Consider the following 17,656-nt stretch of genomic DNA (forward strand, 5'->3'; position numbering starts at 1 on the left):
TTAACAGTAGCGTGGGGAGGCAAAACGTGTTGCTGCTAAAATCCGTAGTAGTAGCGATGTTTCTAGAAGGGCGCTACTACTATACCTAGCACGTCGGGAACGGTGTGGCAATTATAGTAGTGGCGCGTTCTGCTGCTGTCGTGCTACTGCTAAGCGGGTAACAGTAGCGCCGTTTTAGCCGACGCGCTATTGCTAAGTAGCAGTAGCGCCTCATTTTAACAAGCGCTACTGGTAAGATTCTGTGTTAGGCTTTTCCCTAGTAGTGATAGCCTTTGCTCGGCTATCAACAACATGATTAGGGTTATAGAGTCCTAAGCAATCTATGGTGATTGGAGAAGTCCAATGTCGGTCCGGTCTCCTTGACTTGCATGACACATTTGCCGATTTCCTTCTTCTTGGAGAGCCCATAAGCCAGGCTAGAGTCTGGGGCCCAATATTAGAACGGGGGCCCTGTGTCAGCCTGATGGGTTGAGTTACAGTGTCCTGCGGCACCCATGGGCCATGGCACCGTCCTTGTTGAATTTGATCACAGGCCCAATGGCGTTGGAGAGAACATGTCCATGATCGCCTTCGTCCAAGTCGTTGCCTCAACGCTAGCCCTCATAACGATGAGTGTGTCATCCGCGCATTGACTCAAGAGACATGACATGGTGCGTCGTCGGCTAGGGGCTGTCTGGGTAGTGCATCCCCCGCAATGAAGCGATGGAGAATGTCTGCAACAAGAATGAAGAGCTAGGGCAAGATTGTCTGTATTGTCGCAGGCCCCTCTTGCAGCTAATTCATTTGTAATTCAACATGTTACTTCATCTCTCAAAGCTTATGCGGAAGGAACTTACATCACAAGTTTCCTTAGTAGTGAAGCAAAGTTGCATGACAAGGTTTCTTAGTAGTGAAACTTGTTTATTGGGTAAGCTTGCTTAGTGAAGAAGTAAACTTGTATGGTAAGCTAGCTTAGCCAAGAAAATTTGTATGGTCAATTCCATTGCTGAAAAAGACTGGTCCTAGGTCTTTATCTAGACAAAACGTGTCCAGTTACATCTGTATCTAGACAAATCTAAAACAACCTTTTTAGGATGAAGAGCGAGCTAAATGTTTGTATTGCGGTATTAACCGCATAATTACGTGGTATATTATAACACGTGGTTTCAGACAGTTCCAAATATATTTCGCCATTTCTCGCAAAAATAAAATAAAATTCGCCACTCAAAAATAATAATTCGCCAACTGTCACGACCACATTGACAGCCAATGCTACTGGACGCCCAAGCCCATGGGGCCAAAATCATGGGCATGCGTGCGTCCGTGTTATGCGTGTTATGCGTGCGTCCGTAGTTAAGTACAGCGTGAGACAGTAGGTAGAGCAAATCCGATCCCCGCTTCTTTCAGTTCGTTCCCTACCCCAATTCCCCCCTGAACCGCAGGAGTGTGAGCACGAGCTGCAGCCCCAAAACACCGCGCCGCGTGCGCGATCTCAAACCGAGATCGATCGACCATGGCATCGGAGCCGGTCGCGCTACCCGACGACGCGCTCGCGGAGATCCTCCGGCGTCTCCCCCCGCACATCCTGGCCAAGGCCCGGCGGGTCTGCAAGGCGTGGCGCAACGCCGTCGACGACCGCCTGCGCGGCAGCCTGCTTTCACGCTTGGTGCGCGGCATCTCAGCCTGGACGGCACGAGCGGGCTTTGCGTCCCGCTCGTGGCCCGTTTAGGACCGGCCCGTACGGTCCAGACCCGATAGGAAAATAAGCCGGTCCGAGCCCAGCAAAAGAGACCGAAAAAAATTCGGTCCGGTCCGGTCTTTAACCGGGCCGACCGAGCGGACCGATGGCCCAAAACCCATCAAATGTGTAACACATCGAGGCCCCAAGCCCCCGAGCCAAGCAACCCCCTCCCCTCGTTCCATTCCCCTCCTCGCTCGATTCGGCAGTGCCTCCTCCTCTGTTCGATCCCTAACCCTAACCCTAAGGCGACGGCGCCGTTGCCCACGACCTCTCCCTTCACCGACGGCGTCGTTGCCCGCGGCCTCTCCCTTCACCGACGGCGCCGTTGCCCACGGCCTCTCCCTTCACCGACGGCGCCATCTCGTCTGAGTCCGAGCTGGAGGAGCACGTGTACATCGGGGAGGAAGCAGGGCCAGCACGCCGTGGGGAGGCAGCAAGGCCAGCACGTCATCGGTCTGTCCTTCTCCGGTTCCTCACCGAGCGCCACGAAGAGGAAGAGGTAATCTTTCTGTCACTTGTACCATGGGATGTGGGCTTACGATTGAGGGAGGCTGCTGCGGATGGTACATGCCTGTGAATTGTGCATGAGAGGATTGAGCTGTAGCATATAGGCACTAGGTGTTGCTTGACCTGATAGTAATAGGGGGGCACTGGAAAGTTGGGATCTCTCTTTTTCTGAATCCACATATCAGATGTCTGATGTCTCTACCTGTAAAGGATATCCAAAATATTAAATTAAGTAGGCCATGTATGAAATTTTGTGAGTGAACTCTCTAAATACAAGTAGAATTATGTACCCATATAAAATTCAGACTAAATGTGAACTCCCTAAATACAAGCAGAATTATGTATTTCAGGAGTATGTAACAAGCAGAAAATAATTATGTACTCCAGGAGTATCTAACAAGCTGAAAATAATTTTAATCAATATAAATTTCAGACTCCACGTCCATGATTTGTACCTGTTTGATGTGCTGTTTTTTTTTTGTAGATAATGGTCAGGAGATAATTATGTTTATTTGAATGATTTTCTATGCTACAAAAAGAAGAAGATGAATTATTTGCGCTTGATTAATGTACTGACTGCAGATATTATGTGCTGTTTTTTTGTAGATAATGGTGAAGGAGAAGGGGAATGAGAAGGGAAAGGGTGCTGGTAAGGAGAATGCGAAGGCGAAGGCAAAGGAGAAAAGCGTGAATTACCTAATTAGGCAAGATTCGGCGTTGCCTCCGCCGGTTCCGAGGAAGAAGAGGAAGCCTAAGGTGCAGATTAGGAAGGAGAAAGACTTTCCCAATGCCCCAATGGGAGAGTTGATTTGTAGGTTAAAAAAACACCCTCCACCTCCGAGGCGTCTCCCCGACCGTACCGGTGCCGGCGTGCGTGCCGCGGAAGCCGCTGCCTCTACTATTGTAAGATTGCTTTACTTGATGCTTGATGTAGCCATATTTCCATATAACCATATAGGTGATGCTTGATGCTTATTTGTGTGCTCATGTGTGTTAGGTGGTAGATGACGAGGAGAAGGAGGATGAGGACGAGGAGGAGGATGAGGACGAGGACGTGGACATGGATCAGGACAAGGACAAGGACAAGGACAAGGACGATGAGGAATATGAGGAGCAAAATCTATTTATAGTCCCGCCACAACCGAGTGCTGATATGTCGGATGATGATACATCAGAAGGGTATAAGGAATCAGCTGATGAACTAGAACGTGACACTATGTCCGAGGAATCACTTGTGCATGTTGTATCTAGTGAGGAGGAGGCAAGAGAAAGGAAAAAGAACAAGAGGCCAAGAGCCAATGCTCCTGTTAGGATGTCATCGGATGTTTGGGCCCATTTTCACAAGGTCAAAGAGCCATCGACGGAGCATCCGGGAGAGATTGTGTTGAAGGCTGTTTGTAATTATTGTCCCAAAAAGTGGTATGCGTATACGCAAGGTGGCAGCACCTCAACTATTGGAAGGCATATTTTAAAATGTGAAGGTTTAAGGAACAAGATCGCTAGGAATGCCATCCAAACAACTCTTGAACTGCGCAAAATCAATGGTCCAACAAGTGCTCCAACAATGCACCCCTCTATTGAGTACAACCAAGGAATCGTCAAGGAGCTTATTGCTAAGATGATATGTGTGCATGAGTATTCATTTAGAATGGTTGAACATGAGTGGTTCAACATTCTGATGAAGTGCATGAATCCAAATTATAAACCCATTGGAAGGAAGGCAATATGAGCCGAGTGCATGAGGGTTTACAAGAACGAAAAAGAAGTGCTGAAATCTCTCCTAAAGGGTGTGAGCTCCATATGTCTAACTACAGATTTGTGGACAAGCAACCAAACCTTATCTTACATGTGTGTGGTTGCACACTATATAGATGGGAATTGGAACTTACAAACCCGTGTTCTTGCTTTCATAGAGTTGGATCCTCCTCACTCTGGAAATGTCATTGTGGATGCTCTCTATGCGGTTGTGCTAGAATGAAATATTGAGACCAAAATTATGTCCGTCACACTTGACAACGCTTCAAACAATGATGGTGCGGTCGATGCTTTGAAGGCCAAGTTCTTGTTCCGGAGAGGTATGATTCTATCCTTGCTGAATATGCTTGCTGTTTTTGCTCATATGCTTGTTGTTTTTGGTCATATGCTTGCTGAATATGCTATTTTGTGCTCATATGCTTGCTGAATATGCTTGCTGTTTTGTGCTCATATGCTTGCTGAATATGCTTGCTATTTTGTGTGCTCATATGCTTGATGTTTGTGCTCACATGCTTGCTATTTTTGCTCATATGCTTGTTGCTATGCTCATATAGAAGCTCTTTTGTAGGTAAGGACTTTGAAGGCCAATATTTTCATATCCGTTGTTGTGCACACATCCTCAACTTGGTCGTGCAAGATGGGACAGCGATCTTAGATAATTTGATAAACAGCTTGAGAGAGACGGTGAAGTACTTCAAGAGGTCACCTTCTCGTCTCCATGCTTTTGTTGCCACTTGCAAAAGCTTGGGTGTCAAAGTTGGTAATCATTTACACTTGGATTGTAAAACAAGGTGGAGTTCAACCTTTAAGATGATTAGCACTGCCCGTGGATATAAGGAAGCCTTGACCTCTCATGCTGGTTCGAATGCCAACTATGCTTGGGCGCCGACAAACGCAGAGTGGGACATGTATGACCTTATCTCTCCATTACTTGAGAGTTTGGCTGAGGTGACAAAAGCATTTTCAGGAAGCTTATATCCCACTTCGAACATCTTCTACCCATACATTGTTGGTGTCAAGCTTGGAATCAAACATGCAATGGCTAGTGACAGTGACCACTACAAGGAAATGGGTGAAGCAATGTTGGAGAAGTTTGACAAATATTGGGAAGAAAAGAACAATGCCATGGTGATCGCAACCATCTTTGATCCTAGGTACACATACTTGCTGTTTTTACTCTCGTGGTGGCTGTTTTTTTACTCATATGCTGTCTAATTCACTCCAATGCTATCATCTTTGATCCTAGGTACAAGATGGGTTACATAGAGTGGGCCTTTGGAGAACTATATGGAGAAGGAAGTACGAGGTTTAGGACTGAGATCAAAACTGTGGAGAAAGAGTTGGCAGCCTTGTATGACAAATGTGTTGCTCAAAATAAGCGAGCTGGAAATGGAGAAAGCTCATCTTCCTCTACAAACATTCCTAGTATCCCGGTTCAAGCTGGGTACGAGTCCTCCTTATCGTCCCGTTCAACAAGAATATCAAAGAGTGAGTTCAGGAACTACTTAGAGGATGAGGTTGCCCCTCGCAACAAGGCTCTTGATCTTCTTGGTTGGTGGAAAGAGAATGCTCCATGGTACCCAATGTTGGCCAAGATAGCCAAGAGGTTCATTACTATCCCGGCTACCTCCATGTCTTCGGAATCTACCTTCAGCGCGACCGGAAGGATTTTAGGTATGTCAACTCATACTATTGAACTTTGGATATAAAGTTGTCAACTTCTCATCCTCAAACTAGTTTGTCAACTTGTGTCGTATTAGATGACTATAGGAGTTCGTTAAAACCGGTTATGGTGGAGGCATTAGTTTGTGGTGCAAGTTATATCAAGGGTGCTCATGTTGACTTGAATCTGGTGGTATGTTTGCCATCTTTTCCTTACCTTTTCTTTATTTCTTTTTTGGTCTTGTTGTATGTGACGCGAGCATTTGTCAAACTTCCACACTTGTAGCCGAGGGATGAGAATGAAGAGGATGATGTTGAGAACATCAAGTTACCCACTGTGGTGGAGGAGATCAACGATTGGTAACTATTCTTCCTACATGTTTCACTTGTCATACGATACCAAATATTATTTATGTGAATGTTGCTTATCTTACTTGTAGACATTCATCATGTGGATGTTGATCTTGCTATTTTGGAGATGAATGTCAAAGTGATCTTTCTCATGTGAAGGCTACTTTTGCATTTCTGTTATGTTGAAACCTTTCAAGTCATGAACTATGAATTGTCACTGCTAGCTTGGAGATGAACCTCTCATTTGTGTTATGTTCAACTTGTCTATTGCCATGGACTTGGAATTGTTAGAGCAAGTTTGTGATCGTGTCGTTCAATGATGATAAGACCTTATGTTGTGGATGTGATATTGTGCTTAACCTGATTTGTGCCATCTTTCGTGTCAAAATCAGTTTGTGGATGTCCAAAAAACAAAGGAAATGCTGTCCAAATTTAGTTATTCTTGCTGTCCAAATTTAGTCATGTGCTTGTTGTCCAATTAGTTGTTTGTGGATGTGATATTCCTGCTGTTTCGGTCCAAAATTATGTGAAGAAACTTATCTAAAAACTGTGGTGATCAATGTTTGTGCATGTGATTTTTGTGATATTGTTCCTCTCAAAATCATTTGTTTTGATGTCTAAAATACAAATAAAATGCTGTCTAAATGTAGTTATGACATACTAGTGGCCAACAAAGCACTCCCAGGCTGTTAAACAGAGTCCCGGCCATCGGTCCCGTTCGGTCCAGTCGAGCTGACCGAGCTTTGCTCCTCTCGGTCCGGTCCTGGAAAAATGGCTCGCTGGCCACATCGGTCCGGTCCGGACTGGACCGGCCGCGGCCGGTCCAAAGGCTGGCTCGGTCAAAGCCCGGACCGGACCGAACCGCGTCCACCCTGAGCGGCATCTTCATCAACTTCAAGGGGCAGTACTTCTCGGAGTTTTTCTCCCGCCCGTCGACGGGCCCGGCGATCGACGGAGGGTTCGACTTCCTGCCATGCATGGGCGTCGAGGTCAAGGACCACTGCAACATGGGCGTCAAGGTGAAAGACCACTGCAACGGCCTTTTGCTTTGCCGCGAGTCGAGCTACCGTGCACTGTCGTGCCCGCGCGAGTACGTCGTCAACCCGGCCACCCGGCGGTGGGCTCGTTTGCCCAAACGCCCCCCGCCGCTCATCCCAGGATTCGACCACACCGCCCACCTCACGTTCGAGCCCACCGTGTTGCCGCACTATCAGGTCTTTCTGATCCCACGCGTGCCATGGCGACTGCCATCCGACGGAGAATCCGGCGACGACGATGACAACCCGTTGCTCGAATTGGAGTGGCCTCCCGCGTCATACCTCGTCGATGTGTTCTCGTCGGTGACTCAGCGATGGGACACGGCAACCTTCCTTCGGGAAGGGGAAGCTTCCGGGATCGTCACCGACATGCAGTTGGAATGGTGGTATGATCCGTCTCTCTATCATGCCGTATACTGGCAAAGCGCACTCTACATCCATTGCCAACATGGCTATCTTACGAGGTACGTATCGTAGCTCACCTCAACAAATTGTACTATAAGTCTATATACCACCATGATTCACCCATGTCATGTCTATATTAATCTACTTTATCTGATTTGTTTGTGTTTGCAGAATGTCCTTGTCAGATCACTCGTACAGAGTAATTAAACTACCAGGTGCCGGTGGATTGATAGTATATTCCAACCACTGTCTCTGGAGATCGTCGCAAGGGGTGTATTGTGCAATACTTGATGGCTCAAACGACTTCAGGTTTGGTATCTCAGTGAATCGTGCGGTCGAATAGAATGGGTGTTAAAACATGATACCCGTCTTGAGACCGTCTATGCTCAACAACTGGGCAGACAATGGATCTTACAACAGGTTAACCTCCGTAAGGAGTACCCTGAGCACAAAGCCTCGGACGTGAAATATGACTATGACTGGAACACTGATGAGGATAACGTTCTTGACACTGAAGACGTCGTTGACGAGGCTGTAGATGTCATTGAAAATGAAGAGCACATATCTTATGGTTTCCTTGGATTTCATCCTTATAAAGAGGTTGTCTTCTTGAATACATCAACAAGAGGACTAGCCTATGACTGGATCAACTCAAAATTTCAGGACTTGGGCAGTTCATGGACATGTTAGGAGTATGGAACACCATATGGAGAGACAGGCGTATCTTTCCCATACACGCCTTGTTGGGTAAGCGCGTTTCCTGGAAACGAATTAGAATCTCTTCTTTTAGACGAGAAGCTATATAGGAACAAGCTAGAACTAGAAGCTCAACTTGAGGAGGAATCCTACTTCACCTACATGGGCGAGTATGAGCTGCGCAAGCAGTCTGGGCGTGCCAAGAGGTCAAGGACTCTGCCGCCAAGATTCGTCGCAGACACCTCATTGCTGCTCGGTAGGAACCCATCGTTACCGACATGAAGTCGAAGGCAATTCACACCGGGGCGACCGGGTTCAACCTTGGCAAAGCCACCACAGAACTAGTGACCACCATAGTTGGATCCTAGCTTCCTACTTGATTAGTTTCCTGGAAACAAAGATGAGTAGGTTTGTGCAAATCAGATGCCCTACTCGTCGCTAGCTTCATTTATCTTGTCTTACTTATTTATTATCTATTTGTGCTCAACTGTTGTTGGAGCCTTGTCTCAGTACTCTCCACAATTTGTATCGTTGTTATTTTGGATTTCCTTCTATAATAAGACTATGTGACTTTGTTATTTTCCGTTATCGGGCTTTATTAATTTAAACTCGATTGTTTCTTGTGACTTTCTTCTAGAGTAGGTATGTGCAAGCATATTGGAAAATCAACTTGAAGATGACTCATGTGTGAGGCTCTGTGTTGTAACTTGTTGGCTCAATGGAAAACAATGTTTTATACCCTTTTTGTGTGTCATTTGATTGGAGAAAGCTAACATTGTCTGCCATGCATCTGCCTTCCTATTTGGTCAAGAACGCACACAAGTCCCGCTTCTTGCTTTCTGGTGGATGCATGCTTGAGATCAGGTTGAAACAACCACAAACTGTCTAATTTGCGAGTTTGTCGGGCGGCAACCTTACTCACTCGTAGATGTGATGTTGTTGTTTCAAAAAGTGCAAATGGGCCGGTGTATCTCGTCCGATGTGAATCAGTGTTTACTTTAGACAGGATGTACAATTTATCTGTTTCTAGTTTGTGCAACTAACTGTGTATGGGAATTTTCACCTTGTTTTTGTACGTAGTGATGGTGACTCTCACGAGTAACTTGCCTGGAGCATTCACATCCGGTGACAAAAAAACTTTAATTAAATGGTAACAGAAATTTGGGAAACTCTTCCTATATTACGTTCTGTTCTTCTTTTTCTCAAGTGCCTGCAAAAGTTGCGATACAGAATATTGATCCAACGACATAAATAAATAATAGTCAATCCGTGGTCTTGCTCAATAGTAAATAAATAATGTTGTACAATATATAGGACTCTATTCATCGTATAACAGCAACAACATTTACAGGTTGTGATGAAATGGAGTCCAGGGATCCGAATCCCAATAAGCTGACGTTCTAGAACTGAAAGTAGCCTTTGCTTGGCTATCAGTGACATGATTAGCACTACGATTATTTGCGAAGATTCACTGCTAGTTGGAGACATTCAGCATAAACCGCAGCGTCGGCACCAAAGTAGTGAGAGACATCAATCATAATCTTACAATGTTGGAGACATTCAGCATAAACCGCAGCGTCGGCACCAAAGTAGTGAGAGACATCAATCATAATCTTACAATGTTTAACCTTTGCAATGTCATGCAGGGGCTTGATCCACCTCTCCTCAGTTTTCTTCCCTTGGTCCTTACTTGCAGCTCTAGTTTGTTGCCAAGAATGGAGCTAATTATAATCTTACCACTCAATTTTAATTTTGAAAGGTACCTTTATTTTAATATCTTAAAGCAAAGGCATTCATCCATGTGTAGACGCAATCCATGCTAATATTTCCTTGGCTTTGATTCACCTATCCCTGGCCCTGTTCACTACAGCCAGATTATTCATCTTGCTTGAGAGGGAGAAGTGAGACATTTTATTTAAGGCAGGTGCAAATGGCAATTCAACATACAGGAGCTTCTTCACAGCTCCTAGGTCAGACTACTGATGCAATTCACACATCAGAACCACTGCGATTCTAGATACTGAGCTCGGAATCAGATTCTAGATTCAACACAAACACACAAGCACAGACAAGCACAAATGGGACAAGCGGGGATATCATGGAACATGAGCAGAAACCTGACGCCAAAATCTCCTGGCCTGGTACAACACGCAATCGGCGCAGGGAGCGCGAAGTTGTGCTGCCACGCATGTCGTCATGCGGGGCAGGTAAAACCATGGGCAAAGCAATTGCTTACCAGTACTAATCACCGTATTCCCCTCCCGAAAAGACATCACGATATATTCCCTCTACCGTCCACAGATATCCGCATACACATTCACAATTCAACCAATCCTCGAGATACAGTACATAGGAAAAACCTGACGTGCAGTGTCATAGGAACACATATGTTCGTGTAATACGTCTATCGTCACTTCCATAGGCACAGCAATATGTCTGGCAACCATATTTATGTAGTAACGCAACCAAATGAGATTTCACCAGATACGAAGTGGTTATCGCACACGAAGCATCATGACGCCGACCTGAAAAAGGAGTGGTAAGGTGAAATATGATTAGAACCATGTAGCCGAGGCATGATTACATAGGTGAAATCATCCACACAAAAAATTTCAACGATACAACTACATAAGCTTCAATACTATACAAAGTACTCCATATGAAACTAAGGTTTTCACTTCCAACTCCAGCAAACTGGCAGCAAGCAATTCAGAGAACAAGGAGGTAACCAAACATATGCTACCGGCTTTGTGGGTATTTGTGGGTATATACACCTAGACACAGGGAACAGAGGGGGAGCCGAAATACTTGTATACATCGAACAGCTTTGTGGGTATATACAACTAGAAGGAGTGTGTCGTGAAAACAGTACAACTTGAATCAGCTACTAATCATGCTAATCGAACTATAGCAAAAAAGGAGAGAGAAAACACTAACCAATTATAACATAACATAATCAATGCAAGCATAGGCCAACCAAGGGCACAATCAAAATTTGATTGTCCTAGAGCATGATTAGTTGATTACCAAAAATTGGCCAGCCAACATTTTGGCAAGACAAAAATTTGGCTACCAATTGGTTAGCCACCAACTTACTTTGACCATCTCACAAAATTTGCAAAAAATAGGCAAATCTTGGGAGTTGCAATATTTTGGCATGCCAAAATGTTGGCTAGAAAATTCTTGGCTACCAACCAATCATGCTCGGAATTGTTCATCCACGGATGTTCTCTAATGCCAGTGGGAAAAAAGGCTTACTGATCTATCAGCTGTTCGAGTTTCAGTGTTATTCAAAGTCATGTTGCAGATATAGCTTATTAGGCATTTCCCTACTCAAGATTTGTTCAGCTAGACTCAGTTATACTAAATTTACAATCACCAAGCCAATTTCAGGGGGGAAATGAATAATAATGCTAGTAGGCAGTAGTACATTAATTAGTACTTCGCAATGCCGAATTTCCTTTGTGTACTAAAAACAGTAAAAATCAGTTTGCTAGCAGATATGACAACTGATCTTTTTAGATCTTCACTCAAGCTGTATATATAGCACATTAGGCATTTTTTTCATGAACATTTATTGCCTATACAGATGTATTTATAATATATTAAAAAACCTAGAGGAACTGTGAATGTATGAAAGAAGATGATAAGGATGCAAACATATGGTCCATCGAACTTTTATTTATCACCAAAGAAATTTCAGTACAAAGGATAGTATTTGATCCATTCAGATATTTGTACCAAGGGAACATGAAGATACTCGTTATACTAGCCGATTTCACTCCGGTGACCAGATAACACTCACTCACATCCTAATTGTCACTCAAATAGAGCGCAACTGGACAATCTACCAGCACCCACTTACAAGAACCACCAATGAAGAAAGTGTTTTCAAGTTTTTCACTAAGTGCGGGACACAGGAAGAATTTCATTCTGCCACAACTTAACATGGCAGACACATCATCTATGAGAAGGCAATGAAGTAGAGCTAGAGCCTGGAGAAAATATCCAGGAGACAGCGATTCATGCAAGCATGATAGGAGACTGCTTGGTGGGCAATAGTTGAGCAAAGGGTTGTAGAGAGAATCATAGAGTGCTCTCTTGAAATTTGGTACTTGAGAAATGGTATAAAATTAAAGTGAAACATTTTCGTAAAATAACAGTTCATATGCCTCAACTTGCATGCAGAGGTTAAGCTTACCTTGCTCGACCAATACATCTAACAGAATAATCCTCTTATGTGTTGTCTCCATCGTTTCCACCACGAGCGCAACTGAATAATCTTCTTATGTGCTGTCTCCATCGTTTCCACCATGAGCGCGTCTTGTTCACCACTTGTCCACCACCAATGTCTGTTATACATGCATAAGAAGTCAAACGACCAATGGCATTACAAAAAAAGGGCCAAATAGATACGAGGATGCAAGATACTTCGATCAACTTGCAGCTGTAATTTGAGAAACAAAACAGTTTTGATAAAAAAATGAATTGACAACAGAACCACACCTGCTGTCAAATTCAAAGAATATTCTCAAAACAGTAGATATTCATTATATCATAGAAGTGAAGAACATGCAGACTTGGACTGTTATCTGATCACAAAAGAAGGGAAGTTGTCCAGAATTATCTTATTCTCATTCCACTCCATACCGAAGAACACAAAATAATTCGTACCAACAGAAGTGATCGTGACTATTTAGATTTAGATTATCTTTTCAAAAGAATATCCTGAAAAGATGAACTGAACTTTATTTATTAACTTTCCCTGGTACAGATGGACCTGTCACATGCAACAGGACTCTCCTACAAGTGACAAAATGAGCAATTATTTCATACATTAAAAACCAAGTCGTTATTAACAATTTAATATTATTAGCAACATCACCAGAGACAACAATATCGAACGGAAGAAATATAACTAGCTTTTAATCTTCCAAGTACCAGTGGAGCTACCTATTTGACACTTTTAGTTTGTTCAAGCTAGTTATTCATATATAGTAGTTGTCTAAACTGTAAACTGCTATGCATCTCATCTTGAAAAGAAAAAACTGCACTGCAGCTATCCGCTAACACTACCATTATACATCTCTTGCATGTTTCAGCAGGCAGGCAACTATGTAATTCAGTTCAGTTATTATAGAAAGAATTAGCCAATCTTGGTATTAATTGTATGCCATTTCATATCATCAATGCATCATGTTTAATGGATGTGGGGTCAATCCACGACATCAACAAAATAGATTGTCCGTTTGATAATTTCACAGCTTCATAGCCGCCGAGTAATTCCCTCTTACGGTATGCCTAAGTTCATATTGTTTTTGTTCTTCCTTGCATAGCTCTGATTTGAAGCAGATAGTTCAAAGTTCGATTGAAAAACAACAATATTAGAAACAGCATTTGTAAATAGGGAAGATGTATGTTGAAGAGGTCATGAAGCAGCAAAAGAAACAAGTGATATTACTGCTACCTAAAATGGCCAGATTAACACAAAAGGAAATAAACAACATTTAATCAGCCAATTATGAAAGGAATAACTCAATTTTGTTATAACCACAGTGAAAAGGCGTGCTAGTACCTGGAGTATAGACGGTTTCGAATGGATGATAACCATAACCATAGATGTCGATCTCAGAAAGCCTTGTGGGCTCCAATGACTGAAGGTTGAACATGAAGACACCAACAACTGTCCAGAAGAAGACCACATTGTTTTCCTCCGCATAACCTAACATACGCAGGGCTTCGTTATCTGAACCTGGGGGAAGTAACCTGTCCAATTCAACAGTTCCTCCAAGCATCCATGAACCAACACCATCACAGTCTGTCTCCCTCCTCCATAATTGGGCAGTGAAGTCTGCCACGTGGAGGAAACCCATCCCACCATCCTCTGCCCGCATAACCGTGGACTGGTAACTCCTGCCGGTAAGCATGCCCGCCGGCACCAATATCACATCTAGGGTCTGGCTATCCAAATCAAACTCGAGGATACTCGTCACAGAAATCAACCAGGAAATGCAACCCCCAGCCAGCACAGAGGGCTCGCCCCAATGGACCATGGTCCCGGATTGAAGCGGCGCGGAGATGAAATCACCCCATAACCCAGTCTCCGACGAGTAAACGCAGGCGAGTGATGGTCGTTTCCCGTCGCTGGTTACCAGGACCACCTGGAAGTGGTCGACGTCTCCGGCGGCGCGAAGCACCGCCCCGTTGACCGGGTCCTCCGACGGGTCGAACACGAACCCCTCGGGAATGCCGAGGCGGTGCCGGGCGCCGGCCAGGGGGTCCCAGACGACGACCTGGAGCGAGTCCGGGAGGTAGAAGAGCGCGAGGCCGTGGCGCCATCCGAGGGCCGTGAAGGGGTCGTTGAGCGCGAGGGAGAAGTGGCCGCTGGGGAGGCGGTCGGGGAAGTCCAGGGCTGGCTGGAAGGTGACGACGCCCCGGCTCGTGCCGAAGAGGCCGAGGAGCGGAGGGGTGCCGCGGCGGTGGTGAATGCGGAAGCGGCGGCGGAAGGCGGGGTCGGAGAGGAGGCGGCGCCAGCGCGTGCAGACGCGGGAGGCGCGCGGGAGGGAGGACGGCTGCGGGGGGAGGCGGAGGAGGATCTCGGAGACCAGGTCGTCGTTCTCGAGCGCCGCAGGCGCCGCCTCCGGCGAGCGGGGGGAGGCTGGCCGTCGCCATCTCGCCCTCCTTGCTCACGCAGGTCGTGCGGTGCGGGGTGGTGTGCAGTGAGTCAAGCGCTGGTCCAAAGCCACGCTCGGCTCAAGAGACGACGCGGATATCACGCGGCGCTGCTGCTCACAGCCCATAAGGCCATGACTGGAGGCCCAAACTGATGTTCTATTCCTTTCCCCACAAAGATTGAAGCCCACACACGAACACACGCCGCAGAGGTTGAAATCACCACTAATTTCTTTTTTTATACGAGTCCCCTCTCGTTAGGGTTTCTCTCCTCTCGGGCGGCGACGGCGACCGCAGCCACGTAGAGATCCAATCCCCTCCACCTCATCCCGCCGTTGCTAGCCGGAGGCCTCGCTTCCGGAGCGAGGAGGGCCCTGTAGGCGCTAGGGAACCCCCGCCCATGGAAAATCTTCTCGGGCAAGAGATCTAATGGCGTCAAAGGCTTCTGGCTCGGGTTCGGTGACCGAGTTGGAGTCCATGATGGAAGAGCTGGGCTTGAGCGAGGACAACCTTCAAGATGTGGTGGTCAAAGATGACGATCTGCCAGAGGAAACTACAAGGTGGATGGCGATCATGCGCGTCCACACGGACAAAACCTATAGTCGGTATTGGTTCTATCGGAATATGAGGGTAGCGTGGGACCTTGCGCAGGAAGTCAAGATCCGCCCTCTCGAGGATAATCTGTACACCATGCAGTTCATGTGCCTTGGCAGCCGGGAGAGAGTCATGGAGGAAGGACCGTGGCAATACAGGGGGAAAGTTGTGGTGATCGCACCCTATGACGGCTTCACCCGGCCGTTTGCGGCAGCTCTTGACAAGATGGAGAGTCATGGAGGAAGGACCGTGGCAATGGATCTCGAGCGTCGCCGCCCCCGGCGAGCGGGGGAGGCTGGCCGTCGCCATCTCGCCCTCCTTGCTCATGCAGGTCGTGCGGTGTGGGGTGGTGTGCAATGAGTCCAGCGCAGGTCCAAAGCCACACTGATGAGACGACGCGGATATCACGCAGCGCTGCTGGTCAGGGCCCATGAGACCACGACTGGAGGCCAAAAGTCACGTTCAATTCCTTTCACCACAAAGATTGAAGCCCACACACGAACACACGTCGGCGAGGTTGAAATCATCACTAATTTATTTTAGCCTAGAAAAATCACTAATATCTTTTATAATAATATATAATATTCCCTCCAATCCATATTAATTGTCACATCCTTAATACAACTTTAATACAAAATTATACTAAAGCCGCAACAATTAATATGAATTGGAGGGTACTATATATATACTCCCTCTGTCCTTAAAAGAATGTACTTTCAACTATGTTGGAAGGTTAATTTTTTTTATGTTTAACCGTATTTACACAATAATAGATCAACATGTATGCTATCAAATTATAGCATTAGATTCATGATGATAAAATATATTTTCGTATACCTATTTGGTTTCACAAGCATTGACATATTTTTGCACAAACTCGGTTAAACTTTGAGATAATTTGACCCTCCAACAAAATTGAAAGTACACTCTCTCAACAATGGAGGGAGTACTAGTTATCTGCCCCTTTGGGGCGTATATATTCTTATATCTGAATATCCTTTTTTGGGTTTATAGTTCAATATCAACAAGTCATCACCTTTATCTTGGGCTCCAACATGAGTTAGAGCAACTCCAACGCGCCGACCCATTTCGTCTGCGCGTCTCCGTTTGGGTCGCAGCAGACATAAAAGTCAGCCTAACACGCTGACCCAACCGGGCGCGCGCCCGCTTTTCGTTCGCCTGCCGACCCATTCGCGGCCCATTTTTAGCCTGATTTGTGTCGGCGCAGACACGAGACGGATGCGTGCGAGCGCGACAACTCACTAGTGACCGGCCTTTAGCGCCGGTTTGTAACGGCCTTTAGGGCCGGTTCGGCAACCGGCACTAAAGAGTGGGGACTAAAGGCCCCCCCTTTAGTACCGGTTCGTCACGAACCAGCGCTAAAGTGCCACCACGTGGCACGAGTCAGGCCTGGGTGCGTGTAGGGCTTTAGTACCGGTTGGTAACACCAACCGGTACTAAATGTTTGGGTATTTTTTATTTTTCCTTTAATTTTGTGTTTTCAATTTAATTTAGTGATTGTTTTACATTATAATGAGTTGTTAAATCATTAGGTGAAAGTACCGCAGATTAGTTTCGACTGGATGCATGTGGATCCTAGCTATAGTTGTGATCAAGTATATGCCATATCCATATTATACTTGATCACCTAATTAGGTGATCAAGTATAATATGGATATGGCATATACTTGAGCGCTTAGCTAGGATCCATCGAGCTGAAACTAATCTACGGTTTCTTTCATTAAATGATATAATAACTCATCATCATCATCATCATCATATTAATATAAAAACTCTTGCATCATATCATCAAGATCAGTATACTAGCTAGCTAAAAATCATCATAGTCGTCATTATCACTATTTAATCATCATAGTCATTACCGCTATCTAATCACCACCAACACTAGCTTAAAGAAGAAACATTCAGTTATACCAGAAGCAAAAATATCATCGAGTTCAACATGATGGTCATGATATTATAAGCGTTCATAACACCATAAAAGCAAATCACTCTTTGAGATTAAGTTCAGGACGAAGAACACGGACATGAGAGGACAAGTATTAAGAGCATGAACTAGCTAAATCACTCCTGCTGCTCTCTCTCGGGTAAAATAGCATAGAACATGTATAGCTCTCCTGATTCATCATACTGGAGCATGCAAATGAACCTGTCTCCTAATCATGGGCTGCGCTTCTCGTTGCTGCCCCCTAGTACTTCTCTGTGCATTAACAATTTTCCTCCAATCTTTCACTAT

At 45.3% G+C, this 17,656-nt stretch overlaps 2 protein-coding genes and 1 pseudogene across 3 annotated transcripts; 2 read left to right on the forward strand and 1 right to left on the reverse strand.

Annotated features, from left to right (window-relative positions):
• The first annotated feature begins 1,492 nt into the window (after positions 1-1,492).
• Positions 1,493-8,393, forward strand: LOC119325617 (annotated as a pseudogene).
• On the forward strand, positions 4,209-6,218 carry LOC119325618 (zinc finger BED domain-containing protein RICESLEEPER 2-like). Of its 2 annotated transcripts, none has more exons than XM_037599345.1 (6): positions 4,209-4,302; positions 4,551-5,136; positions 5,217-5,656; positions 5,743-5,837; positions 5,931-6,004; positions 6,085-6,218. In XM_037599345.1, coding segments are annotated over exons 1-6 (1,275 nt in total). In that variant the 5' UTR covers positions 4,209-4,223; the 3' UTR covers positions 6,086-6,218. The 2 variants fall into 2 exon arrangements, with proteins under 2 accessions (XP_037455242.1, XP_037455243.1); XM_037599346.1 differs by having other exon boundaries at positions 5,229-5,656.
• A 1,967-nt stretch (positions 8,394-10,360) lies between the features above and the next one.
• Positions 10,361-15,831, reverse strand: LOC119320820. The gene is made up of 4 exons (XM_037594759.1): positions 15,648-15,831; positions 13,709-14,791; positions 12,335-12,485; positions 10,361-10,658 (listed from the first exon to the last, which is right to left on the reverse strand). The coding sequence occupies exons 1-3, from the start codon at positions 15,829-15,831 to the stop codon at positions 12,370-12,372; spliced, it is 1,383 nt and encodes a 460-aa protein (XP_037450656.1). The 3' UTR covers positions 10,361-10,658; positions 12,335-12,369.
• Positions 15,832-17,656: the final 1,825 nt, after the last annotated feature.

The sequence above is a fragment of the Triticum dicoccoides genome, chromosome 6B (assembly GCF_002162155.2).
Source record: "Triticum dicoccoides isolate Atlit2015 ecotype Zavitan chromosome 6B, WEW_v2.0, whole genome shotgun sequence".
NCBI lineage: Eukaryota > Viridiplantae > Streptophyta > Magnoliopsida > Poales > Poaceae > Triticum > Triticum dicoccoides.